A 23,560-nucleotide genomic window follows, 5' to 3' on the forward strand; every position below is an offset into this window, starting at 1 on the left:
GTTAGTTTAAATATAATGTTTACTTTGATTGTTACTTAAATTTTATTGTATCGTATTGTATTTTTAAATCTATCGTTAGGAACAATGAAAAGATCGGTTTTTATGCCACGACTGATTTGGTGTGATCACGTCATCACCTTACTATTTTCTTCTCATTTTGTCTTTATTCATTATTTAATAATTGTGTTTTATCTTTTACCCTACCTTTTTATGGTAGCTCTATCTCGTCCCTACTTGTCTTATAGGTTTATCATTCAAATTATGAATGTGTGACATCATTTAACGATAGAGAACAATGCAATCTATCCAAACACTTTATTCATTAAAACAATACAATATGATCAATACAACACAATACAATACGATACATGATGAAATAATACATGTCAATCATCCAAACTAGGTGTTAATGATTGAGATCTAAATGATCAAAGATTCAAACTTAAATAAAAAATAAGTGTACGTAATAACTGAGACCTGAATGATTACTATTCAAACCTTCATTATGTGTAGACAAACGAGGTTTAAACGTAAGATCAATGAGTCGGATCCAAAATACTTACACCACCACACATTACAATTTATTAGTTTTATATATATTCAAACCTTCATTATGTGTAGATAAACGAGACTTAAACGTAAGATCAAAGAGTCGGATCCAAAATATTTACACCACCACACGTTACCATTTAATAGATTTATATTCAAACCTTCATTATGTGTAACGAGGCTTAAACGAAAGATCAATGAGTCGGATTCAAAATATTTACACCACCATACATTACGATTTAATTCATTTTCTTCGAGCTAGCTTTTAAAGTTAATTTTTTTTTATTTTCACTTTTAAGGGTAAAGAAAAAGAAAATTGTTATTAATTCATGACACGACAAAAGAAAGAAGAGAAGGATCTCGAAGCACTTTTTTGGTTAAAATTCTCGATATAAGAGGTTTGATTATTCTTTTCTTTTATCTCATGTTATGCCTTTTGTGTTTTCATGATTTATATATCATAATTTAGGGTTCATATTTCTAAAGAGAATATCCTCAACCTCCCTTGTATGATAAGACAAAGATATGATATTTGGTTCTAATTTCACTTTAAAAATTAGCTCACGAAGAGAGAATTTCTCTAGTCTATATAAAGAGACCACCTGTCTATTTTTTAAACATTGTGAGACTTTTACCTACTCTAACACCCCCTTCACATTTAGATCCTAATATTTTGTCACAAACATGTTCATAGCTTATCTATAATTGATGTCTTTGAGATACATGCATATAAAAAGAACCATATGTTTGGGGATTGATGTGTTCTTTTGTGTCATGTTTGCATCCTAGATCTACCAGAATTTAGATGTCATATTTACAAAATTAAATAAATGAAAATTGATTCCCAACCTCCTTTCTCTACAAATTTATTTCAGGAATCTCAATCATAAGCTAATCTACCCAATGAGTACATAAAAAACACTTGATAAAATTAAAATACAAAAAAGAAGATCAATAAGTACTCATAAGAGGAAACCCACATTTTCCTTGAATTTTTTCAAAAAGCTATTTTATAGGAAAAAATGACAGAATATTAAAGTTAATCAATCTATTAAAGTTTTCGTAAAATATAAAGTCCCCATCAAAGGTAGTAGCTAGTAGGTACTCCAAAACTTCATCATTTTTAATTGGGTCGAGTTATTAGAGCCCATCAACTAATCGAGTCGGGTAACGGTGCAACCCAGACTCGCGAATGGCGCGTTTGCTCAAAATATGCAGACCCAAAAATGGAGGGAACTCTAAAAGCTACAAGGAGGGAAAACAATTGCCAATAAGTAAATGCAATTAAAACACAGAGACTCTGCATTTATTCACATTTTTTCTCTTCTTCTCTTCCATTATTATCAAATCATACTAGAATTTTGAATTCTAAACTCATAAATTTTGAATTCCGGATACTTTTTTGATTAATGGATCGAGTTACCTTGTAGCTAAGCCGAGGCGGATTCAGGATGGATTCAAACTCTTACGTTTCTCATGTCTATTATTTATTGTAGTTGAAAGTTATGAGTTCAATTGAACTCGTAGAAGAGAGTATGCAGAGATTTGCACTAATGGATTGAGTTACATTTGAGGCGAGAGGATGCAGATATCTGAATACTAAGGTATTTATGCTGTGTGTACTATTTTGATATTGAGTAATGTTTATCAATTATGCGTGATGATTAATGTGTAATTTGTTGTCAAATTGAAGTTGTAACTTGTAACGTTCACGTATATTGCTGAAATTAAAATGTGATGATTCGTGATTGTGTGTAGTTTCTTTTATAATTGTTAGTCCTGAAAAAAGCATTAGTTTCGCCTATTTATGTGGTTATGATTAAATGTGAGGCTTCATCTAGGTGAATTGTTGATAATTCTGGTGCTCAACACTTGCACATTATTGTTACTGTTCTCATTTTGTATTCCCATTTTTCAAACTTGTTTGAAAATGTTTTATTTAAGAAGAATGTCTATTGGAAATAATCGTTCTATCTTAATGAGTTAGGCATAAAATCTACATACACTTGATATATTGTTGTTGTATAGATGGTTGAGTTCATTTCGTTTGACTCGAATCATGTATATGTAAATATGCGAAAAAAGTTACGAATAGTATCTGTGTGCAGTAACCACTTTTGAACCAACTCGATCGTTGTAAATGTTGAATCTACCTATGTACTTGTTCAGGTTAAGAATTTGTCATCAAAATTGCTGAGATTGAATGTAGACTTTTCTCAGCTTCACAAAGTTGCAAGCTAAAAAGTCCTCTTTTTCCAGTTAACTCACGTAGTTTTAATGAGATTTCAGTACGTTAAGTTACCATCAGCAGTAGCAGGTGCATTAACATGTTCACTTTTGAGTATTACTATTACTTCAAGGTTCAAACTATGTGTAGCAAAGAACATAAAATACCACAATGCTGTCCAGTTTAGGCTATTACATAACTCAATGTGGTGTTGTGGCTACCTGAAGAAAGATAATGGGGCTCTGTAAGTCTGTTATACATGCCAATATATAAATCTGATTTTCCTATTGGTGTCGATGTAGTTTTCTTTCCCTTGACTTGAAAGAGAAAGGAGATGTAAATTGCGGAATTCAAGCGAACTAATTGGGAATAAACTGATTGAATAATTCAATAAATTGTTGCTAACTAAAGAAACTCCATAACTTTTACCTAAAAAAACTTATTATCTCATTTACAAGTTAACCAGATACACCTATCTTCTTTTTACCAACTGGTTTAGAACTGCATGATATTGAATGTTGTTAGATAATTTTGGCTTTGGCATGAGTACTTGGGTAGCTATATTCAGGAGGCTACTCCTTTGTCTTCATTTGTTTTCCCATTAGTCCTATTTAACTTGCTGGCTGGAAAATGGAACCTTGCCAATAGCGGCCGAGGTGCTCGCGTCTTATGATCAAATCCTCGCACACAAACAAACCCTGAAAAAATACAATATCTATTCATCAGAAAAGCAAAAAGGTTTTGCAGCAGGGGACGTCAAACTCTTCTTGTTAGCTAATATTCTATTGTCATAGCCAAATTTTCCCATTTGTCCAAATGCTTGAGGAACAAAATATTAATTGTCAAAAATGGTGCATTTTTACTATTATTGTATACTTTTAGTACTTATCTCAGACCTTTTGTAACATATGTTCAAAACCAGTGTCCTTTTTCAAATGAATCTTACAGCTACGTGTGTGTGTACCTCATGTTTGTGTTCCTGCTTCATATATACCAAAAAAGGAGTCCTAGGACTGCTTATTTTCCAAAGGGTCTCACACTTTAAATTGAATAGATAATGTTGAAAACAAGATTCTTGTTCATAGAGTGTAAAGAAAGAATAGAACAACATAAATTAAACAAAGAATAGAACAACATAAATCGTCATTGTAGACTACCATGGTCCTAAGCTAAAAGTACAACTATTGTATATTCTTACCCCTAGCCTGGGGGACCTTTTTTTTAGGGATCAGATTGGTGAAGGTGAGGGCCGGGGGACTCAATGTTGTGAAAGGTAGAAGGCAAACAGAAAATAAATAGGATTCTCAACAAAGGTGAGCATTGTTGATCCTTGTTTCCTATGTTTTAGGGTTTGCTCCTGACAATGAGTGGTTATATAATCCTTTTTTCCTAGGTCTTCTGATGCTTCTTTTCATTTTAAATTTTGACAATGGCATGTTAAATGTTAAACAGACTAGACTGTGATCCATTTTATCTGTGTGTTTAACAGGATGGCATCTCAACATAAAGCTAGTTTAACATGTAATTTTCAGGGGTTTACTTTGTTGAAATGGATAAGAAGCTAGCTTTTCACTGCAAATATCTGAAGGATTTTCCATTTACATACCTCTCCAAAAGCAGTGTTGGATACTTTCTGTGTTTAAACCTGATGAACACAACAAATTTCAATGTTATTTTACTCCCAAAACTTTCTAAATGAGGTTCTATCAGTTTAGTGGTTCTTTCACCTTTGAATATCGTGGGTATTGAGGTTCCAAAGTAGACAGTCCGCCGTGGGAGATTCCACAGCCAATCCCTTGGGACATTGATTGGGTTAAGGCTGGAGTCATGGTCCGCGAACACCTGCAAAGTAATTTCTATCAATGAAAACCACAATATTTGATGCGAAATCTAGTCTTTGACGTGTGGAACTATAAATGAGCTAAAAGTTGGTTATATTCACCTCATTGACCTGAAAGTATGTACCATTGAGTGGAAAGCTTCCTCTCATAGCTGTTCGACATGGTATCTATTGACAAGAACAATGATTAATCATACTGTATGTATCTTTTTGGCCGTTTACTCATATGAAATGACCACTATTAGAGTCTATGGATTTTCTTACCAGAAGAGTCCCTCTTACTGTTTGAGATTGTGCTTCACGTGTGCTGTTGCATGAGGAACAAGTCTCATCTTCACATAGTTGGCCAGATTCTTGAGAGTTGCACTGAGTTTCTGGAGGTTGCATTGAATTTGCTGTTTCACCTGATATGAATTTGATACAAGTCGTGAAATCAGTCAACGAAAGTTAACTGATATTACCTACAACTAAAACTAACCCATGAAATTTGTATTCTATATTTACCAACGTGATAGCTATATCAATAGTTCCTTAAGCATGGCCTATCTAATTCATCTATTTTCCACATTACAAGAACTAGTGGAAGGAAGCCTTCCAAAATAAAATTCTTCAATATATAGCATTACAGTTCTTGTGATCCTACCCGGTGTCCAAATAGCAAGAAGATAGGAAGAAGGATCATCTGGTTCTCTTTTGTCCAACTGCAAAATGAAAAATGTAATTCTTTGGAGGATTAGTTTTATATCTGCTTGGCTGCTGGTTATATGCTAGACATAAAACTAATACTAACCCCTTCCAAAAGAGGATGAGAATCTGGAAGTTCATAGCTGTAGGAGGAAAAACAATTGATAGTTAGTACACAAAGTTCTTTAAACATTGTATTACCTTGAAAAGTACAGTCTATCCTTGACTCTTGTTAGTGCTTCTTTGGCAGCATAATTCTATTTTTATGATATAAAATCAGGATTGTTTACTTACACTTGATGTTCAGTTCTGAGCCGGCTAACATTCTTAAGTTTAGGTGTGGGAATTGATGCAGCTTCTGAAGTCAAGGCTACTAAGGCATTCGACATTTCTACCTGATGAAGCTCCATATTGTTTTCGACATACTTCTTTACATTTTGAGTAAACTCTGCCATATTCAATTCAATCATAGGAATTTCATTAGGATCTTCAAAGTAAGCGTCTTCTATGTCAATTTCTGGTGCTTGTATTTGCTCTTGCTCAGGTGTGGAAGGAACTTCAACAATGGGCTCTGGTGTTGCTGGCACTTCAATAATAGGACCTGATTTGATCAATTTCTGATTCTCCACTGGTTGTTGATTACCCGGAGGTAATGGCAGAGGCAGGTGCGTGAAATTTTCCCTTGGATTGTTGTTAGTGGCTTTGTGTTCTGTTGCACTGACAATGCTTTTCTCTTCCGGCGCGGGAAGGGCAAGCCTTGCACTGAATGAGGCATTTTTATTAGGTCAAGTTTGTGAAATACAATGTATCTGAATGTTTAAACAGATAATGGTGCTTGCAGAATGGATATCATCAATAAGCTGGTTAATTTAAGAAGCCATCTCAAAAATGGATGCATCTAAAATTTTTAGCATGAAATTGCTTTATCAGTGACTGAAATTTTATTTACTAGAATGCATCATGGATATGGAGGGTTAGCTTGCAACGGACAAGCGGTTTACTGCCACATAGTAGATTTTTCATACCAAAAACATAGTAGAACTATGATCCTTTGGGTTTGAGTAGAATAGTTTATGTACTAGATGTTAAAGAATGACAAAAGTCCCACATTGGTGGTTAATGAGATGGGTGGACTCCTTACAAGGCTTGGGCAACCCTCCTCCCTTTGAGCTAGCTTTTGGGGTGTGAGTTTTAGGCCCAAGACCTAATTCTACACTAGAAAGAAGATAGTTGGACAAACAGGACAGAAGTATTTTAGCTGCAGAAAGTGTAAATCGTAATATGCTAACCTTGCAAATGCACTCGCAAAGTGTCTGCATTCTCCTCTCAATGGACATGCATTGCAATTGGGTTTGCTTTTTGTACAGAAGACCTACATGAATTGTAAGAGTGTCTTTAGCCTTTGATTCTAGATATCTACTACTTTTAGGAGATATCATCTAATATATTGACATACCTTCCCAAAGGTGATCATATGATAATGTAGCTCATATCTGTAAGTAAGATCTTAATTAATGGACCATTACTGATTGGAAGAAAAAATAAAATAGTTTCTAAACAAACTTAGTACGAGTAGACAATACTTTTTATCATTTGATTATTACCAAAAGATTGTCATTGGACTACTTACTTTTAGTTACAACTGAGAGCTCGACATCTGTCTGTCTGTATATATGTAATTGTTTAATAGATGCTACTTACAATGTTCTTTGATCAAGCTTGCAGAGACGTGGCCATAGGTACTGTTGAATTGACTCCAGTATTGGGTACCTGTAGGAATACCACAGAGTTAGCCTTGCACTATGTATGCAATTAGAGATTTAGATTCAGGAATACTCACAGTTCCAGAAGATGCAACTGTAGTGACTCAGGCAACGGCTGCAGGGGCACCCACCCTAGTCTAACAGCTATACGCCCTACATTTACGTCAACCTTATCACAGAAACACAGAAATTAGTGTGATTGAATGACTATTTCTCATATATTTAACTCTTCCAAAATTGGTTTTAGGTCTTACAGGGAAAGCAAGGTGGTGAAGTGTTAAAAGTCTCACACACTCCACGCTCTTTAGACCCAATCCCCTTATGCTCAGTAGATACTCTCTGAAACCATACATTTGAAATTTGTTATAGTTTGTATATGACTAGAATCTCACACAAGGGAGATTATTTGGAATAATTGCTGGCTTACTTTGCTTTGTCTGGTGGAACATCTCTCAGCCATTCAAGATCAATGCTTCCATGATCACTAACAATCCGGTTAAGAAAAGCCTGCAATAGCAAGTTTATTTTTTAAAATAGAGCAATCATGGGGATTTCAGGCAAAATAAATACTGTAGATGTATATGTTCTACAGTATGTAAGGGAAGATTGTGTACAATAGACCCAATGTAGTTTGGTCCTTCTGTGGACCCCACACATAGCAGGAGCTTAGTCCTATGGGCTGTCTTGCATATGTTCTCTTGTTCTCAGATATTGCAAAGAAGGTTATGCAATGCAATACTCATGTGTGTACCTGGATTCTCTCTGCCAGCTTGTTGTTCATTCCTCGTTCTCTAATTGTATGGGCTACCTCATTGACATTTGCACACCTCACTGCTTCATAGTCCAGTGAATCCATTGAGTTTGCTGATTTTTCTCTTTTCTTGCCGTTTGCCTGGGCCTGTAACCGTAAGCTGTCCCAATCAATGTTCTCTTTCTCCTTCCCAAGCCGTCCATTTTTTGCTTTAGAAGGACTGTCATTTACTTTGTCTACTTTGCTACAGACATGATTACTGTCATTTTTCAAGTTTGACTCCAAACTTCTTTGCTCAGGCTTGCATGAATCAAAAACTACGCTGGCCCTTTCTGTGACATTTACAATGGTTTCTGAATTGGTTGGGGCTTCTGGAACTTGCTGGACATTGCAATTGTTATCTTCAGTTGGAAATTGTAGTTCAACATTGTCTTCTGCATCAGTCACTGTCTCTATGTCCAACTTATTTTGAGGGTTCATTGTGTACAGTGCTGATTGTGCAGATTCTGCCGACAACACACTTTTTTGGGGGGCAATAAGTTCCTTGCCAAGGAATGGAACGTTTTCACCTTCTTGTAAATGTTCAGTGCACCTGGTTCCTCGTGCTCCTGAGGTTCCTGCCATCTGTAATAGCTTCAAAAAAGAAGTGGAGCTGCAAAAGTTGCTTGAGTCAGTTCCTTCTGAAGCTTGAATAACTGCAGAATTCTCCGAAGAAACTACAGAACTCGGAGAAGAAGGCAAATCATTCAACTCTTTTCGATCTTGGAAACTTGTAACTGTTGATCCATGATACAGATCTGAGCCTTCTCTAGAAGAATCTGATTGCAGAATTACAGAACATTCTGCTGACTTTATGCATTGTGTGCTATATTCACTTGATTCAGAGTCATTGACAGCTACTTTTTCTTCATTTGAATCTGTATTATAGACTCCTGAAGAATCCTGACAATGGGTTGACTGATTTGGTTGATCTTCATACCATCTGATAGAAACATTGGGGTCCGTTGCACACTCTTCAGGTTCTTCAATTATAATACCTGTGTTTCCTTCATGCTTCTGACTACTGTCTGTCTTCAGAGGAAAGTGGGCAGCGAGTGACATGAATGCAGAACTGTAAATAGGATAAAGTAAGTAATTTTAGGTACAAAAGTGGGCTAAGTAATATGTTGGCACTCCATCTTTGAATGTTTAGGAATTTGCCGGAAGACAGAAAAAAATTCCAAAACTGTAGAAGTTTATTGTTTCAGCTAACCTAGAAAGGTGATCTGAAACATTCTGCGTAAGATATACCCCAACTACAGAGTCCACAACAGATCCCTTCCAAGGTGAGAAGCGCCTGTCTCCTGACTCACCCAAAAAAGAAGAAAATAAAATTTATGGTTATTACAATAGAAGAAAACAGGTCACTGACATTTTTTTTCTTTTAATATGGCATGTTTAAACTCCTACAGCATTCCTACGGAAATATAGTAAGGGTATGTGGAATCTTGGCGTGCAAGATCAACATTTAGTTGATGCCTCACTTTTCAATTGTTTTATATTACCACATGCTGAGTCACAGATTGAAGATATTAACATAGCCATTTTTATCTTATTTAAACTAGCAATATTTTCTTCTACCTATGTTTCTAGTGAAGGAATCTAGCTGGGAATTTGACTTAGCCACTAGGAAAGGTTGAAGACTTTGCACAATTACCTTGGACAAGACGCATGCGTGCAATAAATGAGTCTGCTCTACTATTAAACACTCGACGTTCTTCCTCCCACCATTTTGCCTTGTCTTCATCTGTTCCATCAATGCCTTCACTGTTTATATCTTGCAGCAAAAGCTTCCATACCCTATCAGTCTCATCATCAACATCAACTTTTGGTCGTGGTTTTCGTTTTCTAACTAATGAACTTCCAAAAGGGACAATACTTCCATCTCTTTGATAAAGAACAAGGGCACTCTCCTTTTGAAACTTGGTGTGGTAGGTGATTCCATGTTGACCTTGATTTTGGCTGCTTTCTCTATTTAAATCAAGATGCCGCAAGTGTTCTGCAATTTCATCGATTGGAGACATGCCTCTCCATGTTAAAGCTGGCAGAGAACCTGCATTCAATGTTGTTAGCAAGAAAAGAGTTATGATATAATTGGTAGTTTTAAGTATATGCCTTTAAGCACCTCTTGCATTTTTTGTGAGATGTTGATGGGTATATAAGTTGGAAGCTGCTGAGCTGACAAGGATGCTCTTCTTTGACTGCCTTTTTTTCTTCATTGCTGCTTGGGTGTCTGCAATTGGAGTTCCCATGCATGCATTGGATAGATGTGAAGTTTTATATCTTTCTCCAAATCCATATATTGTTGCTTCTTTAGATGTGGAAGTTGGAAATTGTTTGTAAATTTCACGCAGAGATGCAATGTCATGTACTTGAGTTGCGCCATTTGATCTCTTCTTCCTTAACATCTCTGCTTCCACATATGCTGGCATAACATTGGAATTCCACATTCCGTAATTGCCTATATTGGTTGCAGAATTGTTGCTAGGGGAACCATTGATATTGCACTGAGATGAAGGCACGTAGTTAGTTTCACCAGTAAAAAGTTTGATGTAAGATGATGTTGAGATGTGGCCCTTTTCTGCTCTCATTTTCTTGTAAATAGCAGGAAAATGCATCCCTACATTACTATAAACATCAGGTTTATTTGCTGGAAGGATTGCTTGATAAACCTGCATAGAATTGAAATACGCCCCTCTGGCATTTATGCTGTAGAATTGTGCTTCATCAGTTCTACATGAATGCTGTCTTTTCAAGCTTTTCCCATGTGGTAAGCATGAACTGCTGCTGCAGTTGGAAAAATTCAGGCTCTGTGGTGTCATTTGTAGTATGCTTGCCTGTTTATCATGAGTTAAATCTGAAAAAATGATTCTGCTATTTCCTCTTGTGCTTTCATTGTGATTCCCAACCATGGCTTTGTCATGATTCCAGCCAACCTTGTCCGGAGTTGGAGGACCAGGGTACTGCATTCCATGCTGTGATAAGTAATTTCTCACCTCCTGGTTCAGGGAGCGGGTGATGTTATGAGTTATGCCCACTTCTGTTTCTTCACTTGTGGCTTCTTTACCTTGTCCAAGCTGAACAGACTGTGCTGTTGACCCGGAATTATTTGCATGCAAATCCAAAGTTGAGGGCCTGTATGATGAATACTCATCACTTGCTTGGCTTTCCAATTCAAAACTCAACGATTTCCTGCAGGTTTTTCTAGAATGAGGAACTTCTGTCGGGTCAATTGTTCCACTGCTTCCCTCTTCAGAGAGTTTTTCCATGCTCATGTTAACTTGATTTGTTCTGACATTCCTTTTTGCTGTTGGAGTTTCTTCGGAATTAGGAGCCTTTCCCTCGTGAAAAGTTGTATTCTTTACCTCTTCTGCGGAGGTGGCTACAGGTCTGCCAGTTGTTCCACTGCTTCCTTCTTCAGAAGGTTTTTCCGTGCTCTTGTTCACTTGATTTCTTCTGACATACTTCCTTTTTGCTGTTGGGGTTTTCTCGGAACTAGGAGGCTTTCCCTCGTGACAAATTGTATTGTTTACCTCTTCTGCAAAAGTGGCTGCAGGTTCGCCAACCTTGTTTCTTCGGACATACTTCCTCTTTTCTGTCTTTGTCTCCTCTGAATCAGGCTGCTTTTGGATTCTTGGTTTAGGAGTCCTTTTAGGCTTGCCTTCTACAACCACTTTGGGCCTGTGCTTTCTTCGTCTTGGTTTTTGCTCTGGTGTATTATTCAGTTCAGTATCCAGTTTTCCTTCCAAGATCAGCACTGACTGCTCTTTATTCTGTTGGAGTTCATTTGCTTCAGCTCTCTTTATTATATCCTCATTTGACTGTATAACACTTGCTGTTGTCACATTAATATCTAGGTTTGATGCATTAGATGCTTGCCCTTTAATCTTCATCATATCTGGTGTTACTGGTTCGAACTGGAACGGGATGTTGCTGCTCAAGGTTGCACCCGTCATTTTTGGTGGTGAATTCAAGTTGAAAGGGAAGCTGGATAAAATAGAGCTTTCATCTGCATGATGAGTTCTCTTATGTCATATTAGTTTATCAAGGAAATAATCACAAACTTGAAGCGACAAATTTCTTAAGATTTTGATATGTCACCTAAATCATGATACTGTTTGATGCTTAGCTGACTTGTTTTCATGGAAACGAAACCAAAACAAAACATGTTGGAGTATGTGCTACACGTTAAATATCGAATTACTTGTAGATAACAATAGGATAATTTGACTTGGAATGACACTCTTTAACAGTAGAACACTCAATCAGAGAAACACAGTATCATGGATCTTATATGTGACCTTTTGTTTCCACTGATTTTGTTCTAGGATACATTATTTTTAGTCCAAATTGGAACTTCAGTAAGTATTCACAGGGTTGTTCAATTCAACATGAGCTGATTCGTGCATGCTGTGCATTCAAATTGTTAGTAGATGTAAGTTTCAAGAATGATACTAAACTAGTTATATTTCATTGTCAAACATTTTGCAGGTCTTACAATGCACAAAGACAGCGTTGTGTTAATGAGGCAGGTAAAAAGAAGCTCTTGACATATACATGGAATGCAATTATTGAAATCTGAAAATCCTCCAAGCAGTAGGGTCATTACAATTAGTAGTAACAAATGTATCAATGACTACTTCATTTGTCTACCTGCATTCTGAGTATTGATGAGCGGTTGGAAAGAACTCTTCACACTATAAGCTGTTTCATCAGCTGGCGTGGTGCCACTGCCACCAGCATGTGCCATCGCCAACAGATCCCCGAAAGACACACTACTCCACAAGTCTACATTATCACTAGCGAAGTTATTGTACATATTTATACTACCTCCACACATTTCAGACTTTTCTCCCACTGCTGCTTCTGAGGTCATGAAGCACTGATCTTCTTCTACTGAACTTGTTGAACTGCGATATGCAGCAGCATTTTGAGCTTCAGCCGTGCTGCCAGTAGCATGTTCTAGTGCTTGTTTTCTTTGCAAATCTGACCAATCAACTTGAGCTTGCTGGTTTTCCTGCCCGTTACTGCAAATTGTTGGCGATTCCGTAAAATTTGGCTTCCCAGGAGTTGCTGGGATCCATGAACTGCCTTGGCCTATTTCCATTCTGCAAACTGGTAAAAATCCAATCTTTTTTTCCCTTTTTTATTTTCTTCAGTTTGACATAATGAATTTCTTATGAGAAAAACTCAACCAATTCCGGCATAGAGATGCAGGACTTAGATAAGGTTATTAATTCTACTGTACCAAATCTGTTTTATGAAATCATCCTGCAAAAAAAAAAAACAAGAATTAAAGATGAAATGACCCAGATTAAAAAAAAATCCCAGAAATTACAGAAAAACATAAACAGAATTTCAGAAACTCTACCAGAATCCGAATTTATCAACACTTCCATTCAAATTTGTGAATTTACTGATTCATTTTATCACAGATCCCCAAAGACCAAAATCAGAATGTAGATTGTACATCAAAACAATAAATCTCAATTTTTTGTCAAATTCAAGAAATGAGTAGCAAAAATTAGGTCTTGATCAGTGAAAATTTCAGCAAACCGACAGAACAATAAATTCTACATCAAACCTCACCTCAAAAATCCCATTTTGTTCTGCAATTTCATAATGTCAAATTTAGATTATTTTTTTTGTATATATAACTGGTAAAGAAGTGTAACTTAATTGTAGAAATCTCAGCTGAATTTTACTCACCTGAAAAATGGATCTTTGAAGGAGATCTCACAGAATGGTAGAAGAGATATTCCTGTGGGTGGGTGAGAGAAAATAGGAAAGAAGCTGAAAACAGAAATACACAAGGGATTATTCATAGACTGGAATAAACCTCATTTTACCGATAAATATGTTTTTCTCCGTAAGCTGTTAAAAAAACTTTAAATGATTTTGTGTTATTTTAATTGTACTTATGTGTTCTTTAAGTTAATCAGGTAGAATGATAAATATTTCTTCATTTTTAATTAAAAGATTTTGAGTTTGAGTTTTATGCATATAAATTTAATTCGATTAAATTCAAATTCATTTTACTCTAGACTTACTTACTGACACGAATTTAAATTTAATCTGACTATAATATGAATACTGAATATTGGGTGGAAAAAAAAGTTATTGAGAAAAAGGGTTTAAAGTTAAAAAGTATTAAGTGCAGTTAAAGTATTAAATCTCTGTGAATTCGTTTAATTTGGGTCTTGACCACGTGCCGTGTAAGGAGAGTGGTCCTGTTTCGCATGTTTTCATGCTACTTATATTGTTAAAGTTAGCCGTTAGGGAAGTGGTAGTTATAACTTATAACTAACTTTGGAGGCGAATTCAGAATTTAAAACTTATAAATTTTTAATATTATTTTAATAGATTTTTGTCATATAGGTACACAGGTTTAGTCAAAAGTTGTGAATAAGCGGCATATATATATATATATATATATATATATATATATATATATATATATATTGTTTATATTGTTTATGTAAAATAGATACTTTTGAGTATGCAATTTAAAATTGATTTTATTTTTTTAAAATTTGATTCATAAATTTAAATTTTATTAAAAAGATTTATTATTTTAAATTTTGTCAAAGAAAGAAAATGTTTTTGGAGTGAAGGGATTGCATGTATCATATGGAAATATTATATTAAATAATAGCTAATTATTATTATATTGATTAGTGAATTTTCATAAATTATGTGTATTTTAAAATTTGTAACCACAAACATTTATTTATAAAAAGAACATAGAGATATTTGATTTATCAATGTGGTATCTTAAAGATATTTTGATATCTTGTTTTTGACCTATGATTTATTCATTTGATAAGATTATATAAGAATGATTTTTATTTTTTTATAGTTTTCACAACTTGTGGAGTTTTCATTTTGTGAAAAAAATATAATTTGAGAAATTCAAATTGCATGTCTTAACAAAATTTCAACTTTAAACCAATCTACTGTCAAATAATGTACAAATAGGCCTATATTAGATATAGAACATGTGTTCGTACATATGCTTTTATCACTTACAATAAAAATAATAATATATCTAGTGTAATTTCATAAATGAAATTTAAAGAGGATAAAGTATAAATAGACTTTGTTCTTACAATCTTAAAAAAAAAAATTGGCTTTAGTAATGCTTGTCAATGCAATTTTTTAAAAAGAGGAAGTAAACTATTGAAGTAAAGCAGACATAAATAATATTTCAAAATTCATTATATAGCATTTAGAATAAGAAACAATAACAATAATAAAATAAAGTAATACTTAAAGCATAGAAATAAGAAACAATGACAACAACAAAATAAAGTGATACTTCAAGCAAAGAAACAACTGACATTAACTGAAATTGAAAACAAGAAACTACGAGACAAGTACTAATGTTAATGGTGTGTATAGAGAAATATGTACAGGGCACTAAGACTATTTATAGTAAATTGAGATAACACTCAACTATCTTCTTCCTCCTCTTATTTTAATTGTTGACTTCCATTTTTTCTCATCTAAGGTCATACATGTTTTTGATAAATTGAAGATGTGTATGTCCTTCTTAATCGTTTCTCCTTAATACTTTTTTTGACTTCTGTCTATCTTTCTTTAAACCTACCACTGTCATTCTGTGCATTCTCCTTTTCATATATCTGAACTCTGAACTATTACTTAATCATTATTAATTAATATATATGTTCACTATATTAAATCAATTACATGATAAATTATATCTACTGTAAACACTTTGTACAAATAAATATTTATTATCATATATAGTTAAGGAAGTGAGTTATAACTGTTGTTTTATGAGTGTTAAGCATATAATATGTCACAAGTTAATTTTTCGAATAATCAATTTAGAAATAGGAATTGTAATTTTTATACCAAAAGCATCTATTAAAGAAATTAATTAAAGTACATCTTCTCCGAAACTTCCTCGTTTTTTTTTTTGTGGTTAGTTTGTTTTGTATTTTATTCTTTAAAGATAAATTTATTTTATGGAAGTTTTTTTTTTTTTCAAAAGTAGAATTAATAACTTTTTTTTTTTATAAAAAGGCAGAAAGTGGTTTGTGCACCCCGATTTAGATGGTTTGTTGCAAATTCAATTGCTTTAGAAATTTTCTACCAAATAATATTAATGTTTAACTCTTCATCACAATTTCCATTAGTCAAGCTTTTGAGAAGTAAAAAATATTTATTTTCTTAAGAAAAGTATTTATTTTATAGAATTGAGATATTTAGAGCCCATTTGTATAGGCTAAAAAAATAGCTTTTAAATAAAAAAAAAAGGTTAAATTTTAAATGACTTGTTAAGTCAAAAAAATAAAAAGTAGTGGAGTACTGCATTTAGTTTTTAACTTATGTTAAGTTATTTTTAACTTTGCCAAACACACTCAAAAACTAAAAATATCTTAAAAGTAGGTTTTAAGCCTATCCAAGTAGGATTTTAGTTTTTTTTTTTAAAAAGTGTTTGAATTGTAACGAGATTTTTTTAAAAAATTGAAAAGAGTAATTTGTTTTTTCAGTTCTTATATCGATAAATGTTTTAGAATTAATTAATTAAATTCAAATTATTATTCTTCAAAAAAATTATTTCAAAAGCCAATTTTTTAAAAAAAGATAAGCAAAGTTTTAGAATTTTGGCGAAAGAGGTTATTATTAATATGTTTTGAGGGCGTTAATTTTTATTTTTTTTGTCCTTTCATTGCGTAATTGACGGTGCCGTCAGTTTCGCCGTTAGTGGCCCCGTTTCAGTAGTACAATTATGCACGTAAAGAATTTGCTGAATTTAGTACTATAAAGTTTTAATGAGGTGGTGGTGGGGTTGTAATCTACTGTATTTATTTTTTATTCGGTACAAAATACAATTATGAATTGCTTATTACTTTTATATATTTGGTGTCATATTGTGGTGATAGTATTTTAATTATTCATTTCTAAGAAACTCATTGAATATGGTATTATAATCATTGTTATTGTTATTCTGATTGGACATCATCACTCTTCTTAATTGTAGTACAACCAAAAAGTGACATCTTGTCTTATATTGTATTGTAGTTAGAATGAGACAAAAATTTCGATAATTTATATATCTTTTGATTTTTTTTATAGTTCTTTCGTTGTAAATTGTTTTTTTTTTTACATAATAAAATGTTTAAGAAAGTAAAGATTTTTTTGAATTTTGTGATGTTATACTTTCTCCATTTCTATTTATTTGTCAAATAATTTTTAATTTAATTTCTTTTTTTATTTGTCATTTTTAACCAAAGAAGAAAGAACAACTTTTATTATTATATCCTCAATTTTTTTAACATTGAATGTCTTTGAAAAATATAGTAAGTATATCTATTTGGGACCCTATCAATAATAAACTAACTATGTTAATAGTTATTTTCTTAATAGGTGTGTCAAGTCAAAATTTGACAAGTAAAAAGAGATCGAGGGAGTTATAAAGATATGTCAAAATTAGCAAGATACTTTTTAATCTTGTGATTTTATACATGCTATGTAAAAAATTAAAATTCAAAAATTATCAAAAAAAATAAATTATTTTTGAATAAACTAAAAAAATAGAATCAACAAATAAAAATAGATGAAGAATTATGTTAACTATATATTCTATATATTTTTATTTGAAGAAAATATAATATACATAAATTATACCCCTGCTATTGTGGAGTAGGTCATGTCATCTCGTGCTGATAACATATAATGAATCATTTCTATGAAATTCATTTGAAAATGGTATAGTATAATTATAATCAATGTTATTGTTATTTTGATTATATGTACGTCATATATTTTATTGATCTCATTGTAATTAAAAAGTAATATCTTATCTTATATGATAACTTAAGGTGAGATGAAAGTCTTGAACAACTTATATGTATTTCATGATTATTTTTATTTAATTTATTTGTTTTATTTTGATTTGGTACAAAATATAAGAATGTAATTTTTTCTTGAAATTTGTGGTATTAAGTTAATAATATGTTAAATATATTATAATATCTTTTAATTTTATAGTTTTAAACAAATTACGTAAAATATTGAAACTGAAATGTTGTTAAAAAATAAACTATTCTATATGAACTAGACTTAAAAAAAAAATGTAGGGCAAACAAATTAAAATGAAAAAGTAATACAATAACAATATATTCAATATAATTTCATTTGAAGGAAGTATGATCTACATGGATTGTACTTCTATTTTTGTGGAATAGAAGATTGTTTTCGATAGACTTTTTGTATGATGATCTATTACTAAAATTGCTTAGAAAAATAGCAAAATAACAGAATAAAAAAAGGATGATATTTTTTGAGGAAAAGATTTGAAATATATTCGAACTTTGATTGAAATTGCTATAACAATATTGAACTTTGGAAATGACCTTTCACCCCCTGCACTATTTAATAGTGTATTTTAAAGGTATATATGTGCCCATGTGGACATCATAAATATTGCACCATTATAAATAGTAATGTGTCCACATGGGCACATATATACCCTTAAAATACACTATTAAATAGTGCACGGAGGTAAAAGGTCCTCCATAAAATTTAGTATCGTAACAATAATTTCGGCCAAAGTTGAAGTATTTTTAGAACCTTTTCCCATATTTTTAAAATTTCTTTTCGTTTCTCACCTTGTGAGACACTATTTAAAGATATGTTCTCATACCACTTATTTGAAGATTAAATAAAAGATTTACTCAATTTGTGAAATAAAATTATTTTTAACTGGAATTTATGTTGATAGATTTATTTTCTCATCAAGCTAAATTTTAAATTATTGGTTAATTTTCTCTTTCATTAATCCTTTTTATAATTATGTATTTAATTTTTATTTTTTTTGCATATTCAAATAATGTAAAAAGATATAATGAGTGAGTATTTAATCTAAAAAATATTTTTGTTGTTTGGATTGATAGTTCAATTTTGAAAAGTCTTATTATTGTATTGAAAACTTAGACTAGACAAGATAGATTTGTTCAAGTGGTTATTTAACATAACAAAATGAAAAGGAAGAATAGTTCTTTTTTATCTTTTTAGTGGAGTGGAATGAAAAGAAAAAACTTATTGACCGTAAAAGAGTATTTTTTGAATCAAAATATTAACGGTAAGAATATTTTTGAGTTAAATTATAAGTGGAGGACATTTTTGTTCCTTTCATATAATTTAAGGGCATTTTTTACCTTTTTCCTTAAATAACTATTTAACTTAAATTTTGTATAAAACCCTTATTAAAGAAACTCGAAATTCCAAGTAATATTGCTCCCTATTGTTTTATGAAAAAAATACTTAAATACATAATTTATTTTATCATATTCTATGAAATTTCCCACCATTTGAAAAATCACTACTCTCTTTACGTGATGTATCAGTCGGATACATTACTATATGTGATGTATTGGGACGTAATACATCATTTTACGTGATGTATCAGTCGGATACATCACTATACATGATGTATCAAGACGTTGAGTGATATATCCAAAATTGAAATGTTGAGAGATGTATTCGAAGGACGTGATGTATTCTGAGGTTTTAGGATGTATCTGGATTCCATAAAATTTAAGAGATTTTTGTAATATAGAAAACAATAGTAATAGGATGTAATATGGTCTTAACATTGAGTAATATGCTTTTAATTGTCATGTTGCGCTTTTTGAAAGTCAATTTGACTAATTTTCAAAGTTAAATTAGATTACATTAATTTGATATTTTAAACAAAAAAATTAGATATTTAAAAACTATATAAAAAGTACTATAAATTGCAATATTTTGCATATTAATATGATGGAAAAATACATTATAAAATATTAATCAAAATTATTATCGTTTGACTCCATAAAAGTAACTATAATAATTAAAAATGGGAGTTAATATCTCATATGGTCACTCAACTTTGAATTGTTCACTTAGAAAGTTACTCAACTTTGAGTTGTTCTCTGAGAAAGTCACTCAACTATTGATAGTTTACTTAAAAAGTCACTCAATCAATTTAAATATTTTTTTCATAAAATTTAATTGAAATTTAATTTTTATGTTAAACTACTTTTTCAAAGAAATAATAAGATATTTATTTTAATTATTTTGTTAATCCAAATTATTTAATTATAATTTTTTGGAAAACGTACCGTAGCAATTGACCCAAAAAAAACTTTTTCCGTTTTATCAATTATATAACTGGAATTAAATATGTTAAAAAATGATCCAAAAAAGAAGAAGAAGTTGGAATTGATAAGAAGTACAATAAAAAATAAAGACGCAGCACAGTACCATTTTTTTTATTAAAAAAAAATAGGTAAAAAGAAAAATTATACTTCAAAAAAATTCAATAAAATAATTAAAATAAGCATCTTATTATTTTTTTAAAAAAATAGTTATTTATTTTTTGTATTTTACAAAATTTAATGAAAAAATTAATTTGAATTAATTGGGTGACTTTTTAAATAAAATATCAATAGTTATGTGACTTTTTAAGTGAATAATTAATAGCTAAGTGACTTTTGAATTATAAAACAAAATTAAATAAATTTTAAAATAAACAACTCAAAATTGAATGACTTTCTAAGTAAACTATTAAAAGTAGAGTGATCATATGAGATACTAACTCTTGAAAATTGACAGAAGAAGTACTATGTTAGGAAAAGTCAATACTGGGCCATCCGTTTGAGTATAGGCACCGGTTCTCTAGGTGTTATTATGTTAGTGATTCATTTCTTCGAAAATACTCAATTGAAAATGATAATGTAATCATTATTGTTGCTACTGTAATTTTAATTGGATGCCATCAATCTTCTTCGTCAACCAAAAAGTGATATCTTGTCGTATGTTGTAAGGCGGCATAATACATAAATATATTATTTAATTTGATTTCAAATATTTATATTTTATAATTTTTGTATATACAATTATCTATTTAAATTTATATAAAATTAAATCTACTTTATGATTTATTTGATAGTTTGAAGTGTTGTGCAATGACTTTCAAAAAAATAATATTTAATGTTTTAATTTCTTTTTGAATATCTTAGGATCTAATGGGATTCGAACCTTTTTGTAAAGGTCTATGTTATCCTTATATAGGTATGAGTTATGATTTAAGATAGGACAGCATCTAAAAATTCTAACAAAATTTAACTCGTCTTATGGAAGCCCACAAATTACATTGTATATAAAAGTCTCGAAGGCAATACATGTCAATCTTGTGAGTAAACTTTTCAAATATTTTAGTGAATAGATTTACCGTATTTTCTCTTGAGCAAACTTGTTGAACATTTATTTCACCATTGAAGATCTCGAATGTAAAGAATTTTAGTAAAATTTATTCTCTCCTTTAATGTATACTTCTTTTAGTTGATTTATTCAATGTCTTGGAAAATCTCTATTCAATTATTGATTTCAATCAAATACATTGTGACCTGCTTCATGAATGAAAATGATTTTTGTTTGACTTTAAGAAGTAGCAATTATAGTCTATTTTGTTGATGGACATGATATAGGTTTAACTCTATATATAAATAAATAGTTTATTTAAAATTTAATTTTACATAAATCAAACAAATATCGTATATTTGCGTAACCAATTAATAATGAAATGAAGTCATTTGAACAAAAAAAAAAATATATCGATTGTTCCTCGGAGATATTTTAGTATATAGTTAATGTTAGACTTTGTTAGTTGTTATCTTTATTTGTTATTAAAAACATGTTTTAAGATACCATTATCTTTATTTGTTATTTATGCTAACGGTAGAATTAGTTAGAGGCAAGGTTAAAATTTGAACTAAATTTATTCGATTCAGTTCATCCCCATCACTTTCCCTTCGTCCCCTGGAATTAATTTGCTAAACTTATTACGATTTTAATTTGCTTAGAAGCGGATTTTATGCATCAATAAAGATTTTGGTGAGATGAATAAAAAATTTTCACATTAAAAAATGCGCTCTTTTTAAATATACAAAATTTTAAATTAATTGATGTCCTAATGCTTGGAAATAGCCAATGTGGGTCACTGAGAGTATAGGCAACCGATTCTTCAAGTAGTTTGTCAACTATTGATAGTATATAATTGGTTCATTTCTTTAAAATAGAAATAAAATTTTGTTGAAAACCATGTGACAATTATTATTATTGTTATTGTTATTCTAACTGTCGCATCAACTTTTTGGCCAGTATAACCAAAAAGTTATATCTTGTCTCGAAGTCTGTTTGATTAATCTTTTAAAATTTATGTATCTTAATCTGATTTAAAATATAATTTAAAAAAGTAAAAAAGATTTCTAAATTTGGCGATCTTAAAGTAAAGATATATATAATTTATCAACATATATTTTTATCTTGTACTCCCTCCGTCCACTATTGTTTGTCAGGTATACTAAAGATAGATGTTCAAAATTAATTGTCAATTTAAACAATCAAGAAATAATTAGTCATTTTTTTTCAATTCTACCCTTATTAATTACATAACTATTAGTTTAAAAAAGTAGCAATTTTAAAGTTACAAGACTACTTTAATGTGAAAAAAGTTATTTTTACAATTTTCAAAAAGTACAAACCATTTTTAATAAGCGAAAAGGGACAGATTTACCCCTGAACTTTAATAAATGGTACGTATATGCCCTCCGTTATACTTTGCGTCCACATAAGCCCCTGCCGTCCAATTATAGGTACACATATACCCCTCTCACTAACGGACCCCTAATTTCTTACACGTGTCTTAATCCTATTGAACTACCCGTTTGACCCTTTTCTTTAACCCATAACCCAACTATCCGCCCCATAATCCAATACCCACCCAATTTCCTCTAAAAGGAATCCTAATTAAAACACCCAAATTAACACACCAAAATCCGTCCCTTATTTGTCCGCGAAGAAACTGGAGGACCTATACATTTCATCAAGACTTGCATTGTGGACTTCTTGAACAAGAAAGGAAATGAATGAACTCTTAATCAGTTGTACCAGTTACTTACAGAAAAAATTGCTGTCAAATTGCAGAGACTACATGTTGTATGACAAGCTAAAAAGAGACATACTTTACAAAACTTAATCAATGTACCTCTCAGTTAAAGCAGCCTTTGATATATTAACAGATGTTTCATCCAAACATGTTTAGACAACTCTCTACTATAATTGGTACTTTGACTCGAAAAATCTGAATTAATATCTTGACTAGGAAATGCCATCCTCCGAAACAATCTTATCTGTGCAGATTGCTCAACAGAGTTATATATTGCACTTTCACCAACTTTCATCCCGTTTGTCAAATCAGACATTAACATACTATCAAAAGCTCTCATGATCTGCGAAAGCATAAGCATGACGAGAATGTAATTGCTCTTCTGTTAAAGAAGACTTGAGGTCGTTTGGGGATTAGTTTTCAAGTAAAGTAAATGAATTTACCTGTCCCATCCCTGGTCTCTTTGCAGCTGAGTGACGCACACAAGCTGCAGCGATCTCAATCATTTGAAACATCTCACTGTCAATGTAATTATTCCCAAGGAGAGGATCTGTTAACTGATCAAATTCCTTTTTTTCAACTGCATTACCAAGCAAAGGTCGAGCCTGGAAGCAATCAAATTAAAGTGCAGTTAGTGGATCTTGCTCGACAAAATGAGAAGGGATATAAGCTCTCTGTTGCTGCTGTTATGGAAGCAATCAATCAAAGAGCAGTTAGTGGATCCTCCGATTAGGGAAAAGGGACA

The 23,560-nt window shown here is 31.7% G+C and overlaps 1 protein-coding gene and 1 long non-coding RNA gene across 2 annotated transcripts; both read right to left on the reverse strand.

The window, feature by feature from the left end:
- Positions 1 to 3,117: 3,117 nt before the first annotated feature.
- LOC125807045 (DNA glycosylase/AP lyase ROS1-like) lies at positions 3,118 to 12,984 on the reverse strand. The gene is made up of 19 exons (XM_049486802.1): positions 12,507 to 12,984; positions 9,979 to 11,862; positions 9,511 to 9,906; positions 9,067 to 9,157; positions 7,815 to 8,925; positions 7,491 to 7,570; positions 7,318 to 7,402; positions 7,141 to 7,232; positions 7,002 to 7,070; positions 6,757 to 6,793; positions 6,590 to 6,672; positions 5,595 to 6,062; positions 5,407 to 5,443; positions 5,260 to 5,317; positions 4,881 to 5,020; positions 4,719 to 4,784; positions 4,504 to 4,618; positions 4,383 to 4,421; positions 3,118 to 3,474 (listed from the first exon to the last, which is right to left on the reverse strand). Exons 1-19 carry the CDS (start codon positions 12,958 to 12,960, stop codon positions 3,341 to 3,343), a joined length of 5,439 nt encoding a protein of 1,812 aa, XP_049342759.1. The 5' UTR covers positions 12,961 to 12,984; the 3' UTR covers positions 3,118 to 3,340.
- A 62-nt stretch (positions 12,985 to 13,046) lies between these two features.
- LOC125807046 (uncharacterized) lies at positions 13,047 to 13,681 on the reverse strand. Its single transcript, XR_007441635.1, has 3 exons — positions 13,563 to 13,681; positions 13,443 to 13,462; positions 13,047 to 13,124 (listed from the first exon to the last, which is right to left on the reverse strand). It is a non-coding gene; the product is annotated as an uncharacterized LOC125807046 (long non-coding RNA).
- Between the last annotated feature and the right edge of the window lie 9,879 nt (positions 13,682 to 23,560).

This window comes from Solanum verrucosum, unplaced genomic scaffold, assembly GCF_900185275.1.
Source record: "Solanum verrucosum unplaced genomic scaffold, falcon-dt-bn FXZP01000196.1, whole genome shotgun sequence".
NCBI lineage: Eukaryota > Viridiplantae > Streptophyta > Magnoliopsida > Solanales > Solanaceae > Solanum > Solanum verrucosum.